The 21,617-nt window shown below is 53.0% G+C and overlaps 7 protein-coding genes across 7 annotated transcripts; 4 read left to right on the forward strand and 3 right to left on the reverse strand.

Moving 5' to 3' along the window:
• Positions 1–468: 468 nt before the first annotated feature.
• On the forward strand, positions 469–2,690 carry UCRPA7_999 (putative ferric reductase like transmembrane component protein; the record flags this gene model as incomplete). The annotated part of the gene is made up of 4 exons (XM_007913588.1): positions 469–776; positions 836–988; positions 1,045–1,919; positions 2,050–2,690. The coding sequence occupies 4 exons, from the start codon at positions 469–471 to the stop codon at positions 2,688–2,690; spliced, it is 1,977 nt and encodes a 658-aa protein (XP_007911779.1).
• Positions 2,691–3,532: 842 nt separating this feature from the next.
• Positions 3,533–6,621, reverse strand: UCRPA7_1000 (putative c-1-tetrahydrofolate synthase protein; the record flags this gene model as incomplete). Its single annotated transcript, XM_007913589.1, has 5 exons — positions 3,533–3,641; positions 3,701–6,228; positions 6,293–6,330; positions 6,403–6,423; positions 6,498–6,621. 5 exons carry the CDS (start codon positions 6,619–6,621, stop codon positions 3,533–3,535), a joined length of 2,820 nt encoding a protein of 939 aa, XP_007911780.1.
• Positions 6,622–8,168: 1,547 nt separating this feature from the next.
• On the forward strand, positions 8,169–9,326 carry UCRPA7_1001 (putative eukaryotic translation initiation factor 3 subunit 2 protein; the record flags this gene model as incomplete). Its single annotated transcript, XM_007913590.1, has 3 exons — positions 8,169–8,218; positions 8,295–9,117; positions 9,186–9,326. The coding sequence occupies 3 exons, from the start codon at positions 8,169–8,171 to the stop codon at positions 9,324–9,326; spliced, it is 1,014 nt and encodes a 337-aa protein (XP_007911781.1).
• Positions 9,327–9,824: 498 nt separating this feature from the next.
• UCRPA7_1002 (putative chromatin remodelling complex atpase chain isw1 protein) lies at positions 9,825–13,311 on the reverse strand (the record flags this gene model as incomplete). Its single annotated transcript, XM_007913591.1, has 4 exons — positions 9,825–9,950; positions 10,005–12,980; positions 13,061–13,225; positions 13,309–13,311. 4 exons carry the CDS (start codon positions 13,309–13,311, stop codon positions 9,825–9,827), a joined length of 3,270 nt encoding a protein of 1,089 aa, XP_007911782.1.
• Positions 13,312–16,053: 2,742 nt separating this feature from the next.
• On the forward strand, positions 16,054–16,721 carry UCRPA7_1003 (putative hydrogen voltage-gated channel 1 protein; the record flags this gene model as incomplete). Its single annotated transcript, XM_007913592.1, has 2 exons — positions 16,054–16,340; positions 16,409–16,721. The coding sequence occupies 2 exons, from the start codon at positions 16,054–16,056 to the stop codon at positions 16,719–16,721; spliced, it is 600 nt and encodes a 199-aa protein (XP_007911783.1).
• Positions 16,722–17,716: 995 nt separating this feature from the next.
• Positions 17,717–18,295, forward strand: UCRPA7_1004 (putative phospholipase d1 protein; the record flags this gene model as incomplete). The annotated part of the gene is made up of 2 exons (XM_007913593.1): positions 17,717–17,922; positions 17,986–18,295. The coding sequence occupies 2 exons, from the start codon at positions 17,717–17,719 to the stop codon at positions 18,293–18,295; spliced, it is 516 nt and encodes a 171-aa protein (XP_007911784.1).
• Positions 18,296–19,135: 840 nt separating this feature from the next.
• Positions 19,136–20,566, reverse strand: UCRPA7_1005 (putative spindle poly body spacer protein spc110 protein; the record flags this gene model as incomplete). Its single annotated transcript, XM_007913594.1, has 1 exon — positions 19,136–20,566. The coding sequence occupies one exon, from the start codon at positions 20,564–20,566 to the stop codon at positions 19,136–19,138; it is 1,431 nt and encodes a 476-aa protein (XP_007911785.1).
• Between the last annotated feature and the right edge of the window lie 1,051 nt (positions 20,567–21,617).

Here is a 21,617-nt window from a genome sequence, read left to right on the forward strand (position 1 = left end):
CATGGGATGGCAAGTGCAATCAACCTGATTCCTTGCAGACAAATCGATGATGTTGCAGTCCTTCATCTATTCCGTGGCTTTTTCCAATGCTCCCTCCAGCGAGTCAGAGTGGCATAAATCGCCGCCATTTCCTGATAACTTCTGATGTACGGTATATGGCATGGTAGTCTATCTCGATGCCATCTCCTTGCAAGCTCGTTTGCGCCTCTAGACCAGTCTATATTGTATTTCAGCGCCTTTCTAGCAGAAACTTGTGGTCACTGTGAAACGTTGGAAGTGGGCTGAGCCGAGTTCATCCTATATTCGACCCTGAGCAAAGATACACTGGTCTGTTATAAGATCGACCTCACCATACCTCGGCAGTTGTCGGTCACTGGTGAATGCCCGAAGTAGATATCAGGCGTTCATCCGGTCTCGACTCTTCTTCAGTACCTCTTACTTTCACCGTCTGCTCAAATTCACCTCACAATGTCTGTATCTCCACCATCCAACTTAACTCACGGCCCTCCTGGTGGGCAAGGAGCCCAGGGGGAACATGGAGGAGGAGGAGGAGCAGCGGGCGGGCATGGCGGTGGAAACGCTGCCATGTATGCCAGATTCGCAAAGAGACTGGCCCTCAATAAGCGATACATGAGGATTTACGCAGCTTCTCTATGTGCACTCATTGCTATTTTTATCATCACTCATTGGGTTCGGCTTGTGATCAACAGAGCAAGACGCTCATCCAAATCACAAAAGCCACCCAAGCTAACTGCCCCTTTTGCTTACGTCTCAAGGTTTGTACATATCATTATCTCAATTCCATTTTGATTAAACAAAGCTTATTGAAGTATAGAGCTGCGAGAAGTGTTCTCATTCGCAAATTCCCGGGCTTTAGTTCAAATGGTCACGTCTTGTTGGTCACGGCTTATGTTGGCATCAATGCTGCGCTCACCTTTACCGGTGTTGATTTGACCAGTGGTGGCTCCCTTGGCAACAGATTTGGCTGGTAAGCTTTCTTCACCTCATTTCATGAAGATTGTGATGTTGACGAGCACTGTATAGGATGCTATCAGCAAACTTCGTGGTGGTAGTCTTCTTGGCTTTGAAGAATACACCGCTGGCTGTCCTAACTGCTTACTCGTACGAGCGGCTCAATGTTCTTCACCAAGTGGCTGGTTATGCTACAATCCTGTATCTGGTGCTCCATGCCTGTGTCTACTCTGGATTCTTTGGCGAGGCACACAAACTGTATATTCTCCGAGAAGAGGAACAGATTTGCGGCATCATTGCCGGGTTCGGCTTCTTGGGTGTCTTTATCTCAGCTGCTTTCATTCGACGTTATTGGTACGAGGCCTTCTACATCACCCACATCATCTCGTTCCTTGTCGCCCTAATTTGCGGAGCTTTTCACCAGCCGGACCTGGGCAAGGGTATCTTGGTGATGTTGCTGATCATCGCATGCATCTGGGTCTCAGATCGTTTGATCCGTGCCCTGAGAGTCTTCTACTACTCCACGAACAACCATGCCACTGTTCACCCGTTGCCTAATGGTGGAACCAAGATTGTTATGGCAAAGAAGCCCTGGAATGCAGTCCCTGGAAAACACTGCTTCGTCTGGATTCCGAAGATTCGCCTCTTGGAGATGCATCCATTCACAGTTGTGGCGACCGAGCCGATGGAATTTATCATCAACTCATACGACGGCTTCACTGGTGACCTCCACAAGTATGCCTTAGACCATCCGGGCGCCAGCCTCAAGGCCTCTGTCGACGGCCCTTACGGAACGTTTCCAGATCCCATGGAGTATGACAAGATCATTCTAATCGCGGGTGGAAGCGGTGCTAGCTTTACCTTCGGTCTCGCAGTCAACCTGCTCGAACGCATGGGACCAGAATCGACAAAGAATATCGTATTTATCTGGGCAGTTAAGAAACATGGTAAGTCGATTGTTTCTCGAAAATGTGTTTGCGGCATGATTATCTGCCTGCATATTGATGCACTACCCACCCCTTTTCAAGTAATAATAAGAAAACACACACACCCGACCGCTAACTCTGTGACTGCTAGACAACTTGACTTGGTTTACTGATCACCTTACCACACTTCGGACACATAATCACTCACCGAAGGTGACAGTTTCGCTCTTCGTGACTCGCGCTCCAGCATCCCCAATGTCAGACGAGCAGCGCCGAGGAAGCGTCCTAGTCCGCGGCGCGATTCACCGCACTGACGAAGAGTCCCTATCCTCAGAGCACCAAGTGAGCCCAATCTCGCCGATCAGAGATCTAGAGAAAGCTCTGATGGAACTACCACCTCGCGCACATGTTCGTGATGACGACAAGCAGCACATAGAAGAGACCGAGGAGAAGCGAAATATCCAAGAGACTCACGCAGATCACGATGGCAGCCACGAGCGTGATCACGACCACACCAATCAACGACGTGATCATTTCCGGTCCGCAAATGCGGCTATCTCCACGGCGACCAGCAACGATAGCCTGGCGCTGGCACATAGAGTGACTCCTGGCAGGCCAGACACGGCCATGCTGATCCGCGAGGAGGTCTCCCGGACGCCGGGCCACCACCGCGTACTGATATCGGCATGCGGACCCAATGGTCTCATGCGCGTAGTGCGCAAGACGGCAGCAGGCTGCATCCGGGGCGACGGGCCGGAAGTCGAGTTGCACTGCGAGCAGTTTGGTTGGTAAAAGGGGAAGATGCGCTCGAGCCCACCTGCTCCTCCGCATATCGGGCGAATGCGGTTGTTGCTGCTCCGAGCCAAGAAAGAAGGAGAAAAGAGACAAAAATCCACGTCACGCCTCAGGTAGTCGGATACTGCGCCTGCAAGGGCCGAGGTATATTGCATATGGGATGGAGTTCTAATCAGGAAATCTATGGAAACCCTTGGTTCGAGGCATCTTGTTTGGACATACGGGCTTGGGACTTATTTTCTTCTTCCTCCCCTTTGTCGAGACAGTCTGCAATCTCTCTGTCAGCGCTGTCGTGAAATGGAATATCAAGGTGCTCCTCTACAAGAAGTTATAAGTTATCAGCAACTACCTACTACTTACTACTACCACAACTTTGAACAATACTTGGAGCGCTCGCTCGAGACGGGACGCTGCTACGAACAGATGAATACGATGGCAGCAGCCATTCTCTCTATAATGAACAAAAGATATCAAAAAACTTTCTTTTCATTTTTTAAAAAAAAGTCTCTTTAACATGGGTTTATCGTTGAGTATGGTATCCGAAAAGTCTGCTGTCGATGATGCAACAACTATGAAAGGTATAATGGGTTTCTTTGGCTCCCCACTATCATAAAACCGGACACCACCTATGAAAAGTCCCTTTCCCACCCTTTCCTTTGCGCGCCGTATGTTGAAGATGCGATCCGCTGAACACAAAACGGGGCCCCGGGAAATACGTTGAGTGTATAGTATATATCTAGAGAGTTCAAAGCAGGATCATGCTTTGGTGCATTCCATCTGTAGTAAATAGATGCGTCGTGTTGAAATTTTTTTTGATGTAGTGCGTTAGTTGGTCGGGCCTAGAACAGGCCGTCGATCTCGCCAGTCTCGGTGTCGACGTCGACGTTGAGATAGCCCGGGGCAGTGGGCAGACCGGGGATGGTCTGGATGTCAGCAGCGAGGGCATAACTGAATAAAGTTAGTCATTAAGATCCAGAGGATGCGCATATGCTCTGGGCAGAACTTACAGATAGCCAGCACCAGCCGCCATCCTCACGTCCCTGATCGGGACGGTGAACCCGCTGGGCGCCCCCTTCAAGTCAGGATCGTGCGACAGCGAGTACTGGGTCTTTGCCACGCAGATGGGGAGGTTGCCGAAGCCCTGGCGGGTGTACGTGTCGACCTTCTTCTGCGCGAGCTCGCTGAACTCGACGTTGGCGGCGCCGTACATCTTTTGGGCGATGGCCTCGATGCGCGCCTGCACGGAGCCCTCGAGGTCGTAGAGCAGCTTGAAGTCCTTGGGCTTCTGTGACGCGGCGATGACGCCCTTGGCCAGGTCCACGGCACCCTTGCCGCCCTCGGCCCAGTGGTTGGACAGGATGGCGTCCTCGGCACCAGCGGCAATGGCCTCCTCGCGGATGACGGCTATCTCGGCATCCGTATCCGTGATGAACTTGTTGATTGCCACCACGACGGGCACGCCGTAGGTGCGCGCGTTCTCAATGTGCTTGCGCAGATTGACGCAGCCCTTGCGTAGGATGTCGACGTTCTCTTGCTTGTAGACAGCGTTGAGGGGTGCGCCGGGAGCGATTGGTGGGCCGCCGCCGTGGACCTTGAGAGCTCTCACGGTCGCGACAACGACCACAACGTCAGGCACAAGACCGGACGTGCGGCACTTGATGTTGAAGAATCGCTCACCACCCATGGTGAAGTCGAAACCGGCCTCCGTCACGACGAAGCCAGCCTTGTCATTGTAATCCTCGTCGGGCTCTGTGCCTGTCAACTTCAGTGCCATCTTGTCAGCAAGAATGGAGCTGTTGCCGATGCTGATATTGGCGAAAGGTCCAGCGTGGACGAAGACTGGAGTACCCTCGAGAGACTGCATCAAGTTTGGCTTGATAGCATCCTTCATCAGAGCAGTCAGGGCGCCTCCTGCACCGAGATCATCACAGGTGACCGGATCACCGCTTCTCGATGTTCCGATGACCATACGGCCAAGTCGCTCCCGCATGTCTGCTAGATCGGTGCTAAGGGCCAGAATAGCCATACACTCACTGGCGACTGAGATATCGAATCCTGTCTCACGGGTGTGGCCCTTCTCTGTCGGTGCGGTTCCGACTGTGATACCTCGCAAATGACGATCGTTGACATCCAAAACTCGTCTCCATGTAATGCTGTCCGGGTCTATATCCAAGCGAGCGAATCGGTGAACCTCGTCCTCGGTCAGCTCGTCCGGGTTCGTCTTCTCAATTCCTAGCTTCTTCAAACGACGGAACATAACCGGCGCAAATTGTCTCTTGCCATTCTTAGCAGGCACCAATCGCCTGTAGAGAGGGCCGTCCTTCTGTGTGTTCTCGTGAAACATGCGGGTCTCGATAGCGGCAGCCAGGAGGTTGTTTGCCGCAGTGATAGCGTGGATGTCACCAGTCAAGTGCATGTTGAACTCGTCCATGGGAATGACCTGGCTGTAGCCACCACCTGCTGCACCACCCTTGATACCGAAAGTAGGTCCCTGGCTGGGCTGGCGGACATTGGCAAAGGTGAGACGTCCAACGTGAGCTCCAAGAGCCTGTGCAAGTCCCATAGTAGTGGTAGATTTTCCCTCTCCAAGAGGAGTAGGGGTGATTCCGGTGACCACTACGTATCGGCCGTTTCGCCTGTGCTCCAGACGCTTGAGCAGAGTTAGGTCAACCTTGGCCTTGAATGCACCGTATGGCTCCAGCTCATTGGGAGCAATGCCGACCTCGGAGGCAACTCTTGTGATGTTCTTCGGTGTCTGCGCTCGGGACACAGCGATGTCTGAAGGTACCGGGTCCTGCAACTTGAGGGGCAGGGCAATGATGCGTCGGTTCTTCTGCTGCTCGAAGTAATTGGTGGTCGAGTCCACAACGTTCTGGAGAAGCATGGCAACAGTCATGGGTCCTACACCACCAGGCACAGGGGTGATTTGTGATGCGACTTGTGAGGCTGACTCGAATTCAACGTCTCCGACCAGGCGGGTTCCTGACTTCTTGGTGGCATCAGGAATGAAGTTGGTTCCAACGTCAATGACAACAGCACCGGGCTTTAGCCAGTCGCCCTTGATGAAGCCGGGCTGGCCAATAGCTGCCACAACGACATCAGCCTCCTTGAGGTGAGCCTCAAGGTCGGTCGTCTTGGAGTGGCAGACGGTGACAGAGGCGTCCGCATGCCTGAGCAAGTAGCTGACAGGAGCACCAACAATGTCACTTCGTCCTACGACAACAGCATTCTTGCCCTTGAGCTCAACGCCAGCCTCTTGCAGCAGAACCATGACACCCTTGGGCGTGCAGGGGATGAAGAGAGGGTGTCCATCACGCTTGGCCAGCTCGCCAATGTTGGTGGTACCGAAGCCATCGACGTCCTTCTCGTATGCGACAGCTGAGGTAACAGCATACTCGGAGATGTTTGCGGGCAAAGGGAGCTGCACGAGGATGCCGTGCACGGTGGAGTCGTGGTTGAGGCGGAAAATTTCATCCAGCAGCTCAGACTCGGTGATGGATTCCGGGAAATGGAGAAGCTCGCATTGGATTCCTGCCTACACGCAAATACACGTTAATCACCAGTCTTGAGAGCTATTATGAGAATCAGGAGGGGTTTACTTCTTCGGCAGCCTTCAACTTCATGCGAACATAGGTAGCTGCGGGGGGTCAGTATTGAAGATGCACGGCCCGGGACCTTTTGCTATGGTGGGGTAGCATGCATGACTTACAAGAGTCAGTGCGATCACCAACTTTAAAAAAACGCATTGCCGTTAGTTTAGAGTGCTTCAAAAACAAACGGAGGCCATAGGATGGTGCTGCATACCTTGGATGATCTTCAGAGACGGCTGGTACCTGGGATTGGTCTTCCGCTTGTCGTCAATCTCGGTTCGCAGACCGTCCCGGATCTTTTTGGCGATGGCCGTGCCATCGATCTTGGTGGCGACCATGTTGCGGCTCGACGACGAGAAGGAGGCACAAGATCCGTTCCTCTGACGCAGACCCTGAGAATCTGCAGAGAGAGACGGGGAGGAAGAGCGGGAGAAGAGTGATCGTGATCTGGCGTGCAGAACAGGGCTGGAGAGAAGAAGAAGAAGAGAAGAGGTTGCGGTCAGGGTCCGGCGGCGCCCGAGGACAGAAGATCGCAGGCCCAATCGCGGGGTGTTGTGGGAGCTGCCGATCTCAGGGCCGATCGCAGTATTAGGAAGCTGATAGCGCTTGTGGCTCGTGCTGTAAAAATAATTTGCAGCTGTAGCAGTGGTGGTTGTAGTAGCACCGCCGGCGTAGTTGCCCGGCGCCGGGCGTGTAGAACCCTGAAGGATTGGCGCGAAACGCCCGACGGGCACCGCACCGCTAGCGGCCGATGGGAAATTCAATCCTGCATAAGAAGAGGACAGCAGGCGCTGCCTATTGGGAGAAGAGGCGCCAGAAAGGCCAGTCCTCAAGACCATGTCTCTTCTTCACCACGATCAAGCAGCAAGCAAGCAAGCAAGCAAGCAAGTGCTGTGCGACTGAGAGGCCAAGGTGACTCGACCAATCCCACTGACACGACGCTCTTGGCTGACTGTCTTTCTCCCTCTGCAAGAAAGGATCGATCCTCCAGTGACTCAGGTCTGATCCTCTGTGAGTGAGTGACTGTAGCTATGACTCGATGACCGGGGCGTCTAAGATGGATGACAAGACAAAGATGTCTTTCCGAGATGGACGTTCCAGTGCGGTGAAAGCCAGTATGAAAATCCAATTGGCCTGAAAACGGAAAATGCTGGTCTATAGGTCTAGAGTACAGATAATAGAGTAAAGACGGGAGAGGAAAGCGAAGGGCAAAGTCCTAACGCGGTAACGGAGGCTCCATGTCGAGACAAAGATCGCGTGAAAATATTCGACGACAGGTACCAATGCGATGGAAGCAACTAATGGTAATCCGCTCCCACAAGGCAAAGGCGCCTTCTTGCTTGGTGGATATCCCAGTGGAGAAAATTCTGCCGTCCAAAGGAGGCTCCGTGAGATGCGATGAGTCAAGAGTCAAGACTCAAGACCAAGACCAAGACTCAATCAAGACACACACGCGGGTGAAATGGCCTGGCCTTTCGCGCCGGTCGTCGAAATCGTCACTTAATTGACTAATTAGTGGATGCGTTACAAGGTAGCTGTGACTGAAGTGCCACTGTAATGAATGACTGCTGTAAATGACTTTCAGGGGTTGCTAACGGCTGTCCTTCGATAAGCAGCCACAGCCGTCTTATCGCCTCGCCACGTGACCTGGGAAATTCTGCCGGGCGGGAGAGTAGGTACCCCTCAGGTCTGTGTCTGTCTGCCGCCCCGCCTTGACGGATGGGCTCCAGTCCCACACAAAAAGAATTCGAGACTTGTATCCCAGTCCAGCGTCCCTCTCCTTTAGAGAAGACTTATAAGACGACCTGCCGCCACCCCTTCCCTCCTTTGAACGACCCCCCAGGACTTCGACTGTAGACTGTGGTTTCTTCTTTGATTTTTCAAGATGAGACCCGTTCTACTTGCGGGCCACGAGAGAGCCCTCACCCAAATCAAGTATGCATGCACAATATACCTGCGCAAGACCGAGGGCTACGAGGACGAAAGACTGACAACAGATGCCAACATCTAGATATAACCCCGATGGCGATCTAATCTTCTCCACGGCCAAGGACCAGCACATCTGCGCGTGGTTCTCACACAATGGCGAGCGCCTAGGCACTTACCACGGCCACCAGGGCGCCATCTGGACCGTCGACGTCGACCCGACCAGCACCATCATCGCCTCCGGCTCCGCCGACAACACCATCCGCCTGTGGGACATCAAGAGCGGCAAGTGCCTCAAGGCCTGGGACTTCCCCACGGCGGTCAAGCGCGTCGAGTTCAACGAGGACGGCACCAAGCTGCTGGGCGTGACGGAGAAGCGCATGGGCCACCTGGGCACCATCGTCGTGCTGGACGTCAAGATCGACGTCGACGCCGAGCAGTCCGACGAGAAGGCGCTGACCATCGTCTGCGACGAGAGCAAGGCCACCGTCGCCGGCTGGAGCTACCTGTCCAAGTACATCATTGCCGGCCACGAGGACGGCTCCGTCTCGCAGTACGACGGCAAGACCGGCGAGCAGATCTACAACGTCCCCGTCCACGAGCTCGGCATGCAGGTCACCGACCTGCAGTGGTCCACCGACCGCACCTACTTCATCACCGCCAGCAAGGACAAGACCGCCAAGCTCATCTCCGCCCGCGACCTCGAGGTCCTCAAGACCTACGTCTCCGACACGCCCCTCAACAGCGCCACCATCACCCCCAAGAAGGACTTTGTCATCCTCGGCGGTGGCCAGGCCGCCATGGACGTCACCACGACCGCAGCAAGGCAGGGTAAATTCGAGGCCAGGTTCTACCACAAGATCTTCGAGGAGGAGGTCGGTCGTGTCAGAGGCCATTTCGGTCCCCTGGTAAGATATATATATTTTTGACAACACCTGCATCTCTTTCTTTGGCCGATCTTTCTAACAACACCTAGAACACCGTTGCCGCCGATCCGACAGGAAAGGGCTACGCGAGCGGCGGAGAGGACGGCTATGTCCGAGTACATCAATTTGACAAGGGCTACTTCGACTTCATGTACGAGGTCGAGAGGGAGCATGCCAATCGGCAATCATAGATAGGCATGATAGTTAGAGGGTCTTTGTCAAATTCTTGGGGCATAAGCAGGCGTTCTGGCACTCGTGTGGGTTCAAAAAAAGGCTAGAGAAGGGCATGTATAATGATTTGATATCCAGTCGAGAGATACAATAGGAGTTTCTCGGGATCACGATCATACCCCCGAATCCCAAAGATGCACGCACGTACATATAATTCCTGGTGATTGATTTTACTTGTTTTCATTCGTGTTCATCACCAATCTCTACCAGAGTCTATGCCATTACCAGCCGGAAAACAATCAAGAGCTAAGCAAGTAAGAAGCTAGCCAGCCGCAGCATCTCATGGCATTGGCCGTAGATTCTAGCAAGTCCCCTGTTCCCACCAAGAAAACAACCAATCCGTACCACACAGATCTCAACATAACGCCTTTTCCACCCAAAGGAGCAGAACCTCTCAACGCCAGGTCTTGTTTGGACCTTTCCATACCGGGCTGCCAAGGCTTTCACAGTGCAAGGCTTTATTTCTTCTTGCCCTTGCCCTTGGCCTTGGCATGGTTGGAGGCGGTTGATGCAACGCTAGAAGCGCGCGAGGGTGAAGTGGACTTACTACCAGCTGCAGACTTGACGTTGTCGAGAGCTTTGTTCTAGAAAGAGAATTAGACAAGTTTTGTAGATGAATCTCGAGTATTATGACATACCTTGACACCGTTGGTCTTTGCCTTCTTCTTCGCTGGTGCCATGCCGAGGACACTGTCTTCATCGTTCTCGTCATCATCGGCCTCTCTCTTAGTCCTACCATTGGATGTGCCATTCGGGCCCTTGTGCACGTCTTCGAACTCCTTCACAATGGTAGTGAGAAGGGTATTGCATCGACGGCCAAGCTCCTGAGGCGTACGACTGAGGAAGAACCAGTCAAAGCGGAACAGGTCACTGTCGCGGATTTCATCGCGGATCGTATCGTAGATGTTCTCCACATCCAGTCCATGCTTGTCGAGAAGAACCAGTAGGAAGCGGTCCTCTTCCTCGGTGTACACCTTCTTGTTGGTGGTCGATACTGAGTAGTTAATCTTGAGCTGTTGAAGCGGAACGCGGTATTGTGACATCTTCTTGCGCAGCATCTTTCGCTGATGCTCGACTTTGCGAAGTTTATCCTCGCCCTCTTCAATATGGTTAATGTGCTTGTCCCAGTGCTCGACCTCACGGTAGCGCTTCCAGAAGACTTTGGCATATTCCTTAATTTCTGCCTCGGTCTTGCCTTGCACCTCCGTAGCAATGCCGGCATAATTCTGTCGCCCGAACTTGTGTGACCCGTTGATGAACTGCTGGAAATGACGCTTGTTCCAAGTATCAAAGCCTTGAGAGGAAAGCTTCTCTTTCTCCTGCTCTTCTTCCTCGTTCAACGGGGTCGCCTCATCGATCTCTGCCTGTTCACGAGCACGCTCAGCTTCGCGCTCCTCGACATCCTTCTCCTCGTCTTCAGCGAGCGGAATCTTGTAGCCGATCTGCTTGCGATAGTAGGCGGTCTCACGGTCGTAGAGCTCACGAAGCTTCGGGGGGAAGAATTGGTAGTCATTGATGTTCATCTGCTTGGGAGGACGAGGAGCCTTGGGCTTCGTATCCGCAGTGCGACCGCCAGTATGCATGGCTTGTCTGTAGTACTTATCAATCGAGTACGTCTGCTCCTTGCGTTCACGCTTGGCAGGGTTGATCCAGTTGATGCCAATGTCTTTCTTCTGGTTCGTGAAGTCTTTGCCGTTCCATTCGTACGCGGACTCGGATGTGAACTTTTGGAGGTCATCAATGCCTAGTTTTTCGTACTTCGCATTCAACTCCTTGGTACGGTTCTCGCCATTCGCCAAGAGGGCGTCGATGTCGTCGTCGGTCATACCAGCCCCTTTATCAGCAAGAGGTCCAGTCGCGCCCTTGGTTTGGAAAACTTTCTCGGCTCCGTGTTGGATCATAGAGAGCAGCTCGTCCTTGTTGGCTGCAGCTTTAGCCGCAATCTGAGCACGACCTTGCTGGATAACAAGCTGATCAAGCCGTAGTTTCTGGGCTGCACGTTCCAGCACCTTCTCCTCGATAGCATTGTCCGTCACAAATCTGTATACAACCACTTGCTTGGTCTGGCCGATACGATGAGCACGGTCCATGGCCTGCAGATCGGCCTGAGGATTCCAGTCGCTGTCATAGAGAATGACAATATCCGCACTTGTCAGATTGATGCCGAGACCGCCAGCTCGAGTGGTGAGAAGAAAGACAAACTTCTCGGAGCCCGGCTTGTTGTACTCGTCGATGGCCGCAATGCGGTCCTCGTGGGCTGTGCTACCGTCGATACGGCAGTATTTGTACTGGCGGAAAACACAGTAATCCTCCAAGATATCTAGGAGACGACTCATTTGAGAGAAAATAAGAACTCTGCTTCCTTGGGCTTGGAGTCGCTTGAGTAGCTTGTCCAAGACTACCATCTTGCCAGCATTGTCAACGAGATGCTCATCCGTTGTGTATGGTGGACCGGGCTCGGCGCCTTCGAAAAGGTAAGGATGGTTACAGCATTTTCGCAGTTGCATGACGATGTTGAGGAGACGTGTCTTTGACTCTCGCTTGCCACCAGCCCCATTGACAGCATCGATATCCTTCTCAAGAATCTTCTGGTACCACTTGACCTGCATCTCTGACATGCCAGTATAAACATTGACTTCCTTCTTCGGCAACAGACTCTTTTCTACGTCAGCCTTCACTCTTCGGAGCAAGAAAGGTCGAAGGACACGGTGCAGCTGCTGGACCACCGTATCTTGATCGCGGTCTTGACCTGAAAACCATTGGTCAAATGCTTCAGAGTCACCGAAGACATCGGGCAGTAGAAAGTTGAGAAGTGCCCACAACTCGTGAAGGTTGTTTTGCAGCGGGGTACCAGTGATCAATAGGCGGTTTCGCGAGTTGAAGAGGCGGATGACTTGTGCGAGTGACGACTCTTCGTTCTTGATGCGGTGAGCTTCATCAATGATGATATACTCCCAAGCAAACTTGCGCAGGTGTGCCTTCTCGCGGAGAATCATTTCGTAACTGGTGATGCAAACGTCGAAGTTCTCGTCGACCAAACGGTCATTGATAAGAGCCGCCCGCTCTTCCTTAGCTCCCTGGAGAACGAGAACATTGACCTCTGGTGTCCACTTGGCAAACTCCCTCTTCCAGTTGTCCAAGGTAGATTTGGGGACTGTGATCAGATGGGGTCCAGTGATGCCCATGATGTGTCGAAGATAGCCAAGGAAGGAAATGGTTTGCAGAGTCTTTCCAAGACCCATCTCGTCTGCCAGGATACCGGAGATACCATTCTCGTGCAGGGAGATCAGCCAGTTGAGACCGGCGACCTGGTAATCTCGCATTTCTCCCTGAATGAAAGCGGGGGACTCCCGGAAGACAGTCTCGGCGGAACCACCGTGTTTCTCGTCCTTGAGCAGTTCTGCATCTTCCTCGGCCTCAGTCCGTCGGCGTCTATCAGTAGTAGCGCCGCCTTGACGACTTCCGGCCTTTTTCGATCTAGCTGCCTCCGCGTTCTGACGGTCAATCTCGGCCATGATTTCGCGGATTTTGGGGTTTGGGTTGGTCTCAATGAAGTGGCGAAACAAATCGGTCAGACCAAGGAGATAACGGAATCGACGGATCGAGTCATCCTCCTTTAGATTAAATATTGTCAGCGACCATGTTGCGCGCAATGTAGATTGGCGCAAGGAGTGTTGCAGGGCTGAACTCATACCTTTGACTCTCCTAAGCGATCATGCTTCTTTCCGAAGATACTTCGCCTCAGCTGGTTGGCCTCGGTTCTTCGCTTCCTGCCATCGGAAATGGGCTCCCCAACAACGCTGCTAGCAGTGGTATCGGGGTTCTCTGAGTCGGTGTAATCGGGGGTCTCATCCACTTCCTGTGTTTGTGTAAGTGACGCGACATTTGGATGGTAGAACAATGTCGAAAGTGCACTGTTCTACATTGCCAAGGTAAACTCACCATAGCCTCGCCTAGATGATGGCCAACATCTGAGGCATCATGCATTGACGCGTCTGTGTCATTGCCGCTGGCCCTAGATCGAGAGGGCGCCATCTTGGATGCTATTCTTGTAGCACTTAGACGCGCCTGCGACGCGCCAAAAGTCCCTAGAGCAAGAGTAGATGTAATTCTTGATGAATCCAGACAATCTGAAGATGAATGGCGATCAGTTTGTGCTGGTAACCGACAAAAGTGAGTGGGACATAAAGAGGCTGTATTGAGAAGGGAAAAAGGTGAGTGTTGTAAGGGTGGATTTTCTGTAGAGACGCTCCAAATTGTTCACGAATCGCGTCCAGTTCTGGCTAAGGTGGTACGCTAAAATTATAGGTAAGTACCTAGGTAGTGTAGAGTGCGGCAGCACCAGGCTGGTCCAGGTACCAATCAAAAGAGCAAGCCCCCCACTTGCCTGACCCTGGAAGGGAGCGGAAAATCCCACCGCCGACCAGGACAATATGGACCTAGGCACTCGAGGCACTGTAGCCCAGGGCCGGGTAGCGCTTGGCCCAACAGCTTCCAGGCTGGTTATGTCACTTGCCGCCTCAACCCAGCAAGCCACGGCCTGAGACCCCCCCACAGTCATGTGGCACTCTGATGATGCCCTGCTCGGACCAACAATCAAACTACAATGCCAGTGAGCCTGACAAAGTAACTCCCCCCCAATCTGACGTGTTCACACATTCCTCAAGGGTTCCATATCTGTAAAGCACAGCGACTCGACCGATCTCTTCTTCCCTCGAATCTCTCGCGACCACAAGCAGGAAGGGCCTTGATAGCCCAAAACCATCACTAAACACATCGAGGGCAGCCAGCGGAAACTAGTGCTCAGCAGGCTCCATCCACAGCGCTCCAACGTTGCTGTGTTGACCCACTTTCTGTTTGGATCTTTCGGCCAAAAACCCCTCCTTCAGCATCAAAACTCGACAACAGAGAATCGCTCCTCGAAGCATTCCGCCACTCCCACCGACGATCGAGCCATAGATACACACTCTCTTCACATTTGGCATCCCCGACCACCACCACAGCCATGGCGACAGATGCACCAGAGCAGCTGCTCGATGTGTTCCGGGCCGCCGCTCTATCTGTGACTAAGCTCTACAAGACTTCTGCCTCCGCTCAGGCTAAGGCACGATCAGACGGATATCAAGATTGCCTAGACGATTTGCTAGCATATCTCGACAAGGAGAACCTAGGTGTGGGCGATGGTGAGGGCTGGAAGATAAGGAGATGGGCGACCGAGCGCTTAGAAGGACGAGATGCAACCATGCAGACCACCGAGAGCGAGGACGAGGCAGAGAAGGCCGAAACAGCATCATCTCCAGAAGTCCACCGATCAAGCAGCATACCACCTACGTCGACGCTGCGAGCTGAGACACAAACGCGGACGGACTCCGCGCCTCCCCCGACGATACAGCCTGTTATCATCGAGGAGCCCGAGATCATTGTTCCCACACAAGACACATTTGACTTCCGGTCACAACACCCGTACCCTAATATCGCCAACCTAGATCTCTCTGACTCTCGCTCCCACGATACTTCATCTTCAAACACTTCCGGATCAGCAACCTCTATATCGATAACACGACCATCAAAATCACGGCATTCTGGCAGCGGCGTGCGGGCAGGATCGCGGTCGTCCAACAATCATCTAGGACGTGGAGCAGGCCAGAAGCGGAAAGTCAATTTTGGCGAATTCTTCGACCTTGGAAACCTGGGTTATGGGAAAGACATGTTTGGCGGTCCCGGGAGCAAACGAAATCGGCACATATGATCACAGATGCTCTTCGATAAGCTCTTGGACAACCTGGGCTTTGGCGAATATGCGCCGACGGCTTCATGAGAGCCTGGTCTGAGTCCCCTACCATACGGCGTGGGATAGACTATTAATTCTGGTTCTCGGGAGGCCTTCCGAGGTCTAAGCACTGAACATATTTTAGGCAACCTGGGTCCGATCCGCTCCGGGTGAGACGGCATTTGCATGGCATGGTATGGAGGCTTAGGTGGCATATTACGGAAGAGCATCGCGGCGTCTGGCCCTAATTTAAGCATCATTGCGGTGTTTTGGACGAAGGTTCTTGCATCATGACGGATCATTGATACCGATTTGGCGGCCCGTCCACGAGGACGTTTGGCCTTATCTGCGGACTCGTTTACTATATAGTCTAATGACAATGAAGTCGAACCAAGCAAACCCTTTCTTTACTTTTAGACTAGCTCATTATAAATCAAAGAGAATGTGATCGACCCATGCGTCTCCGCTCCATTTTGTCCTGATATTCGTAAACAGGCTTGCACGCTCTATTTGCTGTTGAGATGAACTCGGGGTTCAACAAGTCCAAATTGCTGAAAAATACAGAGTCCCATTTCTAAAGAGAATCAACAACCCCCACGTTGTGCTTCTGAACAATGTGTTGTTCTTGAAGTACGATCATCACGTGCATGAGATAAGAGAGACCGGAAGACAACTCCACTACCACCGTAGTCCGTAGTTGAGCTCAGCAACCTCTGTTTGCTAACATTGCGAATCACGAAGTCTTGGCAAATGCCAAAACTAACACTTCACTTGTAGTAGCCACAATTTACGGTTGCCAACCACCTTGCCAAATACACTTCTGTATCGCGAGTTGCGGAACATTTCTATCCATGGCTGACGGCGGTGATGACGACAACCCCTCCAGACCACTCCTGCGCGGCTTTCTGGGACGCCATATGCCCAGCGCACCAACATATGGCAGCGGCACCTATCACCGGCGCAACGAGCAGATGCGCCGCTTCCTGGTCTCCAAGAAGAAGCATTACCTTGTCATGACGCTCGTCGCGCTGGACGTGATAGGCTTGCTAGCGGACATCTTGATCGCTCTGATCGCCTGCGACATAGGCAAGAAGGACGAGCCATGGGTAGGAGAGACGCGCGACGGCATTCAGCACGCTGGTCTTGCGTTTAGTTGCTTGTTTCTGTTGGAGTTGATTCTCTGCGTGTGGGCGTTTGGCTTTGGGTGAGCTTTTGAATTGCACTTTGAGTTGCCATCATCCGCGATGATTGAACGCTGACCACACCTGAAAGGTATTTCTCTGACTGGTTTCATATAATGGACGGACTCGTGATCTTGGCCAGCTTCATCATTGACCTGTTGACGCACGGCATCCTGGAAGAGATCGCATCTCTGGTGATTGTGCTGCGTCTCTGGCGGTTTGTCAAGATCGTGGAGGAGCTCAGCGTCGGGGCATCCGAGCGCATGGAGGAGATCGAGCAGCAGGTTGAGCTGCTCGAGAAGGAAAACGCCGAGCTTAAGAGTGAGATTAGGAAGTTCCGGTCAAGTGACGATCTTGAAGGAACCAATGCGTTTCTACAAGATACCACCCGAAGTATTCAATGAGAAGTGACTTTTCACTTTCAGATAGCAAGCTATCGTTGCAATTCAGCATAGTTTTCGGCCTCCTGTCCAAAGGACAAGACTCGAGCCATATCACACCCCTCTTTCGACAAAGGCAAACACAAATGCGAGGAGTAAAATGCTGCATCTCGTATTCAACGGTGTCACAGCTTGCATTGGAGCTATTTCGAGGCAACTGGCTTACACCCACGTTTGAGCAACACGTTTGAAACAACAACTGACATAGCAACGAACAGCACAATCAGAGAGGCAGACAAATACCTGACATGACCGGAATTTCAGTGATAGCTTCAAGCCGTATACCGCTATGTTACAACAATAAGACACGCATAAAACCTGAATTTGAGGGTTCTCTTCCCAGCGGGGCGCCAACAATCTCGCCACGGCCTATTGGCCCATTATGGAGCTCATCCCCCTAGCGAAGCGACCCGGGCCACAGCATCTGTGCTCGCCCCAGCATAGTCAAATTACCACACACGACCCTGGACAAGCTCTCCAAAGCTCTGTGCTTGTCTTTCCTCAGGTGCATTCATCGAGCGCCGGTCTCACCCCGGCGGGCGGTCAATTTAAACATGGCAAGCCCTGCGGCGACACTAACCATGAACAGGCCTAGCCGTGCTCCCCTATCTGACTTAATGAGCGGTTGATGGCTCGCGAACCCCTGGCACGAAGCTACCCCGGACCTCGCCAGATGCTCCGATGCTCCATTTTCATTATATGAAGTTTGGGTGAATATTCCAAGGGTAGCTATTGCTTCTTTCACAATGTACTACTATGCAGTATTTCTCCTGATCTGTTGTACTCAGTGCGCGTTTTGATTCTCTGTCGTTACACCTCTTTACATATATCATTCTTTACTTCTCTCATCCAACAATCCTCCGGTCGTTGGATTCACGTCACTCGTTGCAGACTATTTGGAAGTGCTATTTCCCGTCATTCGCTCACTGTACCTACAATCTCAAGCACCCTCTGCAAACATGAAGGCCGCCATCTTCTCCATCGCCGCAGCCATGCTAGCCTCCGCCGCCACGGCGACGCCCACTGCCGCCGCGGCCGCCGCGACATCTACCTGCTTGGCCGACTACATCGTCCAGACCTGCCTGGGCACTGAGAATGGGAAACTGGCCATGTGCTCAACCACAGATTATGCGTGTCAGTGTGCCGCGTATCAAGCCATCGTGACGTGAGTATCCAGCCCTCCCATCCTCCCGCCAAGGCTCAAAGCTGATACTGACATTCCCTCCAGCTGCTACAACAACTGCCCCGACGACCCAGCCAAAGCAACGATGGAGGGCCAGGTGACCGTCTTCTGCGGCCTCGCCACGCAGTACGCCTCGTCGACGACCTCCGCCGCCGCCAAGACGGGCGGCAGCAGCTCCGCATCCGGTGCCCTACAGACCGCGTCGGCCACCACCTCGCCCACGGGCGCAGCGACCGGCACCTCGGCCTCTGCGACCGCCACGCAGACGACCAACGCGAACAGCGGCGCCGAGCTCGCCCTCAACGCGGGCGGCCTGCTGGCTGCGGTGGCGGGTGTGGTTGCTGCTGTGCTGTAAGAGAAAAAAAAAAAGGGGGCGGGGCTTGTGAAGACCTGCCAGAAAAGAGGAAAATACAGATGGTGGAGGTCTTGGGGGGGCTCGCTCGTCTTGGGAAAGGAGGAGATATAACACCTGAGTTAGATATCAATTATAATTATTAATCAATAGTGTCCGCCTACAACACAAACAAACAAGTCTCCCTAGCATGTTCATAGGCAAGCAGTGAACCGGAGGCCACAAACAAGAACGGTTCTGGATCGAGTATTCACTCGACGAAATCGCACTGTCACATCAAACTCGGAACAAGAAATAATTGAGCAGCAAGTAGCCGCGGTATCACGTTTCATTCAGTCATGTGTATGTAATTACATGTTTCCACAAGTATGATACAGCAGCAAGCTCCCAGTCTTTCGAAACCCCGTCCACAGAAGTACCGCAGCCTCTCAAAAAATAACGGCTCGGACTCCTAACAGGGCGCATGTTGAATCTCTATACCAAAACCAATCGATTCTTCCAACAGTGTATCAAGTCAGCACATTTCGCCATGTGCCACACACCAGAACTCTACATGCTCTGATACAGGTGTAATGGCCTTCTCGAGGCCCCGCGCAGTCTTCTCTCGGATCGAATAGTAAGAAGACAAGTGTAGAAGAACATGACTAAAATATTGTATGTGCGGGGAAGGCCGTCATCCATAGCAACTGCTTCTGAAAACAGGTGCGTTCATCATAACTGACTGGAGGACCGGCGCCAGTGTGTAGTGTGAAAATTCGTAAAGGCGTATTAAAGATATAAGGCGAACAAGTGTGTGGCTAGACCAAGGAAGAGGTCACAAATCCCGAATCCAAACATGAACGTTCAAGCTTTTTGTTTTCGCGGTCGTCCCTTCGGGTTACCCCTGACAGGGCTGACAAATGTGACGTGCTTGCTTTCCTCCTTCTTCAGCTTCACCGCAGTGCTGGTGCTTCCACGATGGTGCCGAGCTGTCTCGTGTGCTTCTGGGTCCTCATCGAGAGTGATCTCAGCGACGTCCGACACAGACTCGGTCTCCATGTTTTCGCTCGTCTCAGAGGATGTACCATCGTCAGAATCGTCGTACTCGCCATCGTCACTAACAAGAGATGGCGCATTGTTGCTAGCCATAGTATTGGGGCTGAGATCTACGTCCATCTCGTCGTATCTTGGAGACTCGTCGCCTCTGTCCACAGGAGTCGTGGCAGAATCAGGGGAAGACTTGGTGGCAAATGCAAGATGGGGAGAACGGCCCTTGCTACTGGACGGCCGGGCCGTTGCTGCAGGTGGCGGCGAGCTCATACGAGCGGGGATACGCATAACAGCTGGTGTGCGGGCTGCAGGTATCGCAGATGGGCTGCGAGTGACATCTGCACTGCTGGGCAACTCGCTGTCCGAGTCTTCGCCTGGGGAAAACAAGTCGTCCAAGTCCATCTTTGTCTTTGCATCTTCCACATGTTCACTCAAGTTGCCATTGAAGCTCCGCTTCTGCATCAGCTTGGAGAGATAAGGAGTATCAGAGGCGCCCACGAAGCTCTTGGGAAGCTTCTTGTCCACTTTGGCCTTGGGCGAAGATGAGGGCACGCCGGGGATTTGAGTAACGCCTGGTAGCTTGCCCTGTTCATACAACTTGAGAGACGCGGCAATACGTGACCGGAGGGTGGCATACACCTCCTTCTCGTCAGCCGCATTATTGCGCGCGAGGGGATGCACAAGCCCAGAAGCAGGACTAGCAGTGGGCTTCTCTTCGCCAACGACACCACCGATTTCATCGACTTCGATGGGATGACCACAATGAACAGCAGCCTCTTCATGGCTCTTGAAATCACGTCTATGCGCGATACGACAGTGATTGATGAAACCTTGCGTACTCGAGAAATTCTCTCGCTGACAGTCGATGCAGACCAGCTTGACGGTCTGGCCATCGGAACGTTTGAGGACACATGGGCCAGCTTTCTCTTTCGGCTGTGGATAGCCGTTGGACAAGGCCTGAAGCTTCTGGCCAGAGAGGCCACGACCCGCTCGCTTCCCAACCACTACCGGATCCGATAGACTGTTTCGCGTAGTCCTACCTTCCATCGCGTTCCTCTTGCCCATGTCTGGCATGGCTTGCCAGTCCGCTTGAACGCCATCGAAAACGGGATCGGGAATCAGCCACTTAGCATAGTGGCGCGCATACGGGCCCTCTACCACTCCGAAGGGGGCCGCCCATTTCGGAACCGCCTCTCCAGGGTTCGCCTGCACAGCAGGTCCCTTTCCACTACTAATATCTAACATCTGTTGCGGTGTCGGACAGCTCACAGGGTAAGGGATGAGATGGCATCGTCGCAGCTGTTCGAGTGCGACTTGGCATTTCGCAAGCTCCTGGTTGATGAGGCGGAGCTCATCGTGTTTCAGCAAGATCTCCAAGCCAAACTGATACTGGATCGCCTCCTTCGCTCGTTCGACGTCAGTAGTCACCTGGGGGACACGAGGCGAGAAGTAATCCTTGTGCACGGCAGCAGGAGTCTCTGGCGGCGTCGCGACAGTATGCTCTATCCTCGCCCGCTTGACATGGGGCCGGATTTGCGTCGTGTCTGGCGCTGTGTCCTCGAGACTCTGCGCCTTTCTCTTCAGAGTATGCACAGAAGTGGATACCGACGACGTCACAGGTACGTCTGTATCAAGCAGATCTTTGGCGAATATGTGAGGCATAGGCTGCTGGACTGCGGCGGCAAGTTGTTCGCTTCCCCTTGATTCTGAACTCCAGAAACGGAACATCACTCCTCCTTTGAGAAAAGGTGGAAGTGAAGAGAGGATCTGGGGTTGAGGGGAGAGAAAGGCTGAAGTTTGTTTTTACTTGGGCAAACGGGAGCCTAAGTCAGGAAGCGGAATGCGGATTAGGAAGGGGGGATGGTGGTGTGGAGACGAGGTGCGCAGGCAAGGCTGACGTAACCAGGGAGGCTTGCTGCAGGTGGATTCGGTTGGTCGGAGTTTGGGTTTGGGGGTGACAAAGGCGACGGCAGGAACGATGATGTGGCCTGCGCGCGACCCAACCAAAAGCGTCAGACTCAGCCGGGGGAGAAAGAGAAAGTGGCAGAGCGCAGCGAAGCGCAGTGCGATGCGACGATCAAAGGGGGCCCCAGCAGACAGTCCAGACAAGTTCCCTCGACCAGAAAGATGAAAAGGGCGCGCACGAGAGCTAATGAAAGCCTCGAGGGTAACAGTAAGGAGCGAGGAGAATAAATGGCAGGTCAAGATGCCAGCTCAAAGGAGGGCGCGAAGAGAAATGAGCAGAGAAACGGCGATCAGAAGCGTCGCTCTTGTGCTTGTGATTCTGCTGCGCTCG

The sequence above is a fragment of the Phaeoacremonium minimum genome (genome assembly GCF_000392275.1).
Source record: "Phaeoacremonium minimum UCRPA7 unplaced genomic scaffold PA7_03_scaffold_47, whole genome shotgun sequence".
NCBI lineage: Eukaryota > Fungi > Ascomycota > Sordariomycetes > Togniniales > Togniniaceae > Phaeoacremonium > Phaeoacremonium minimum.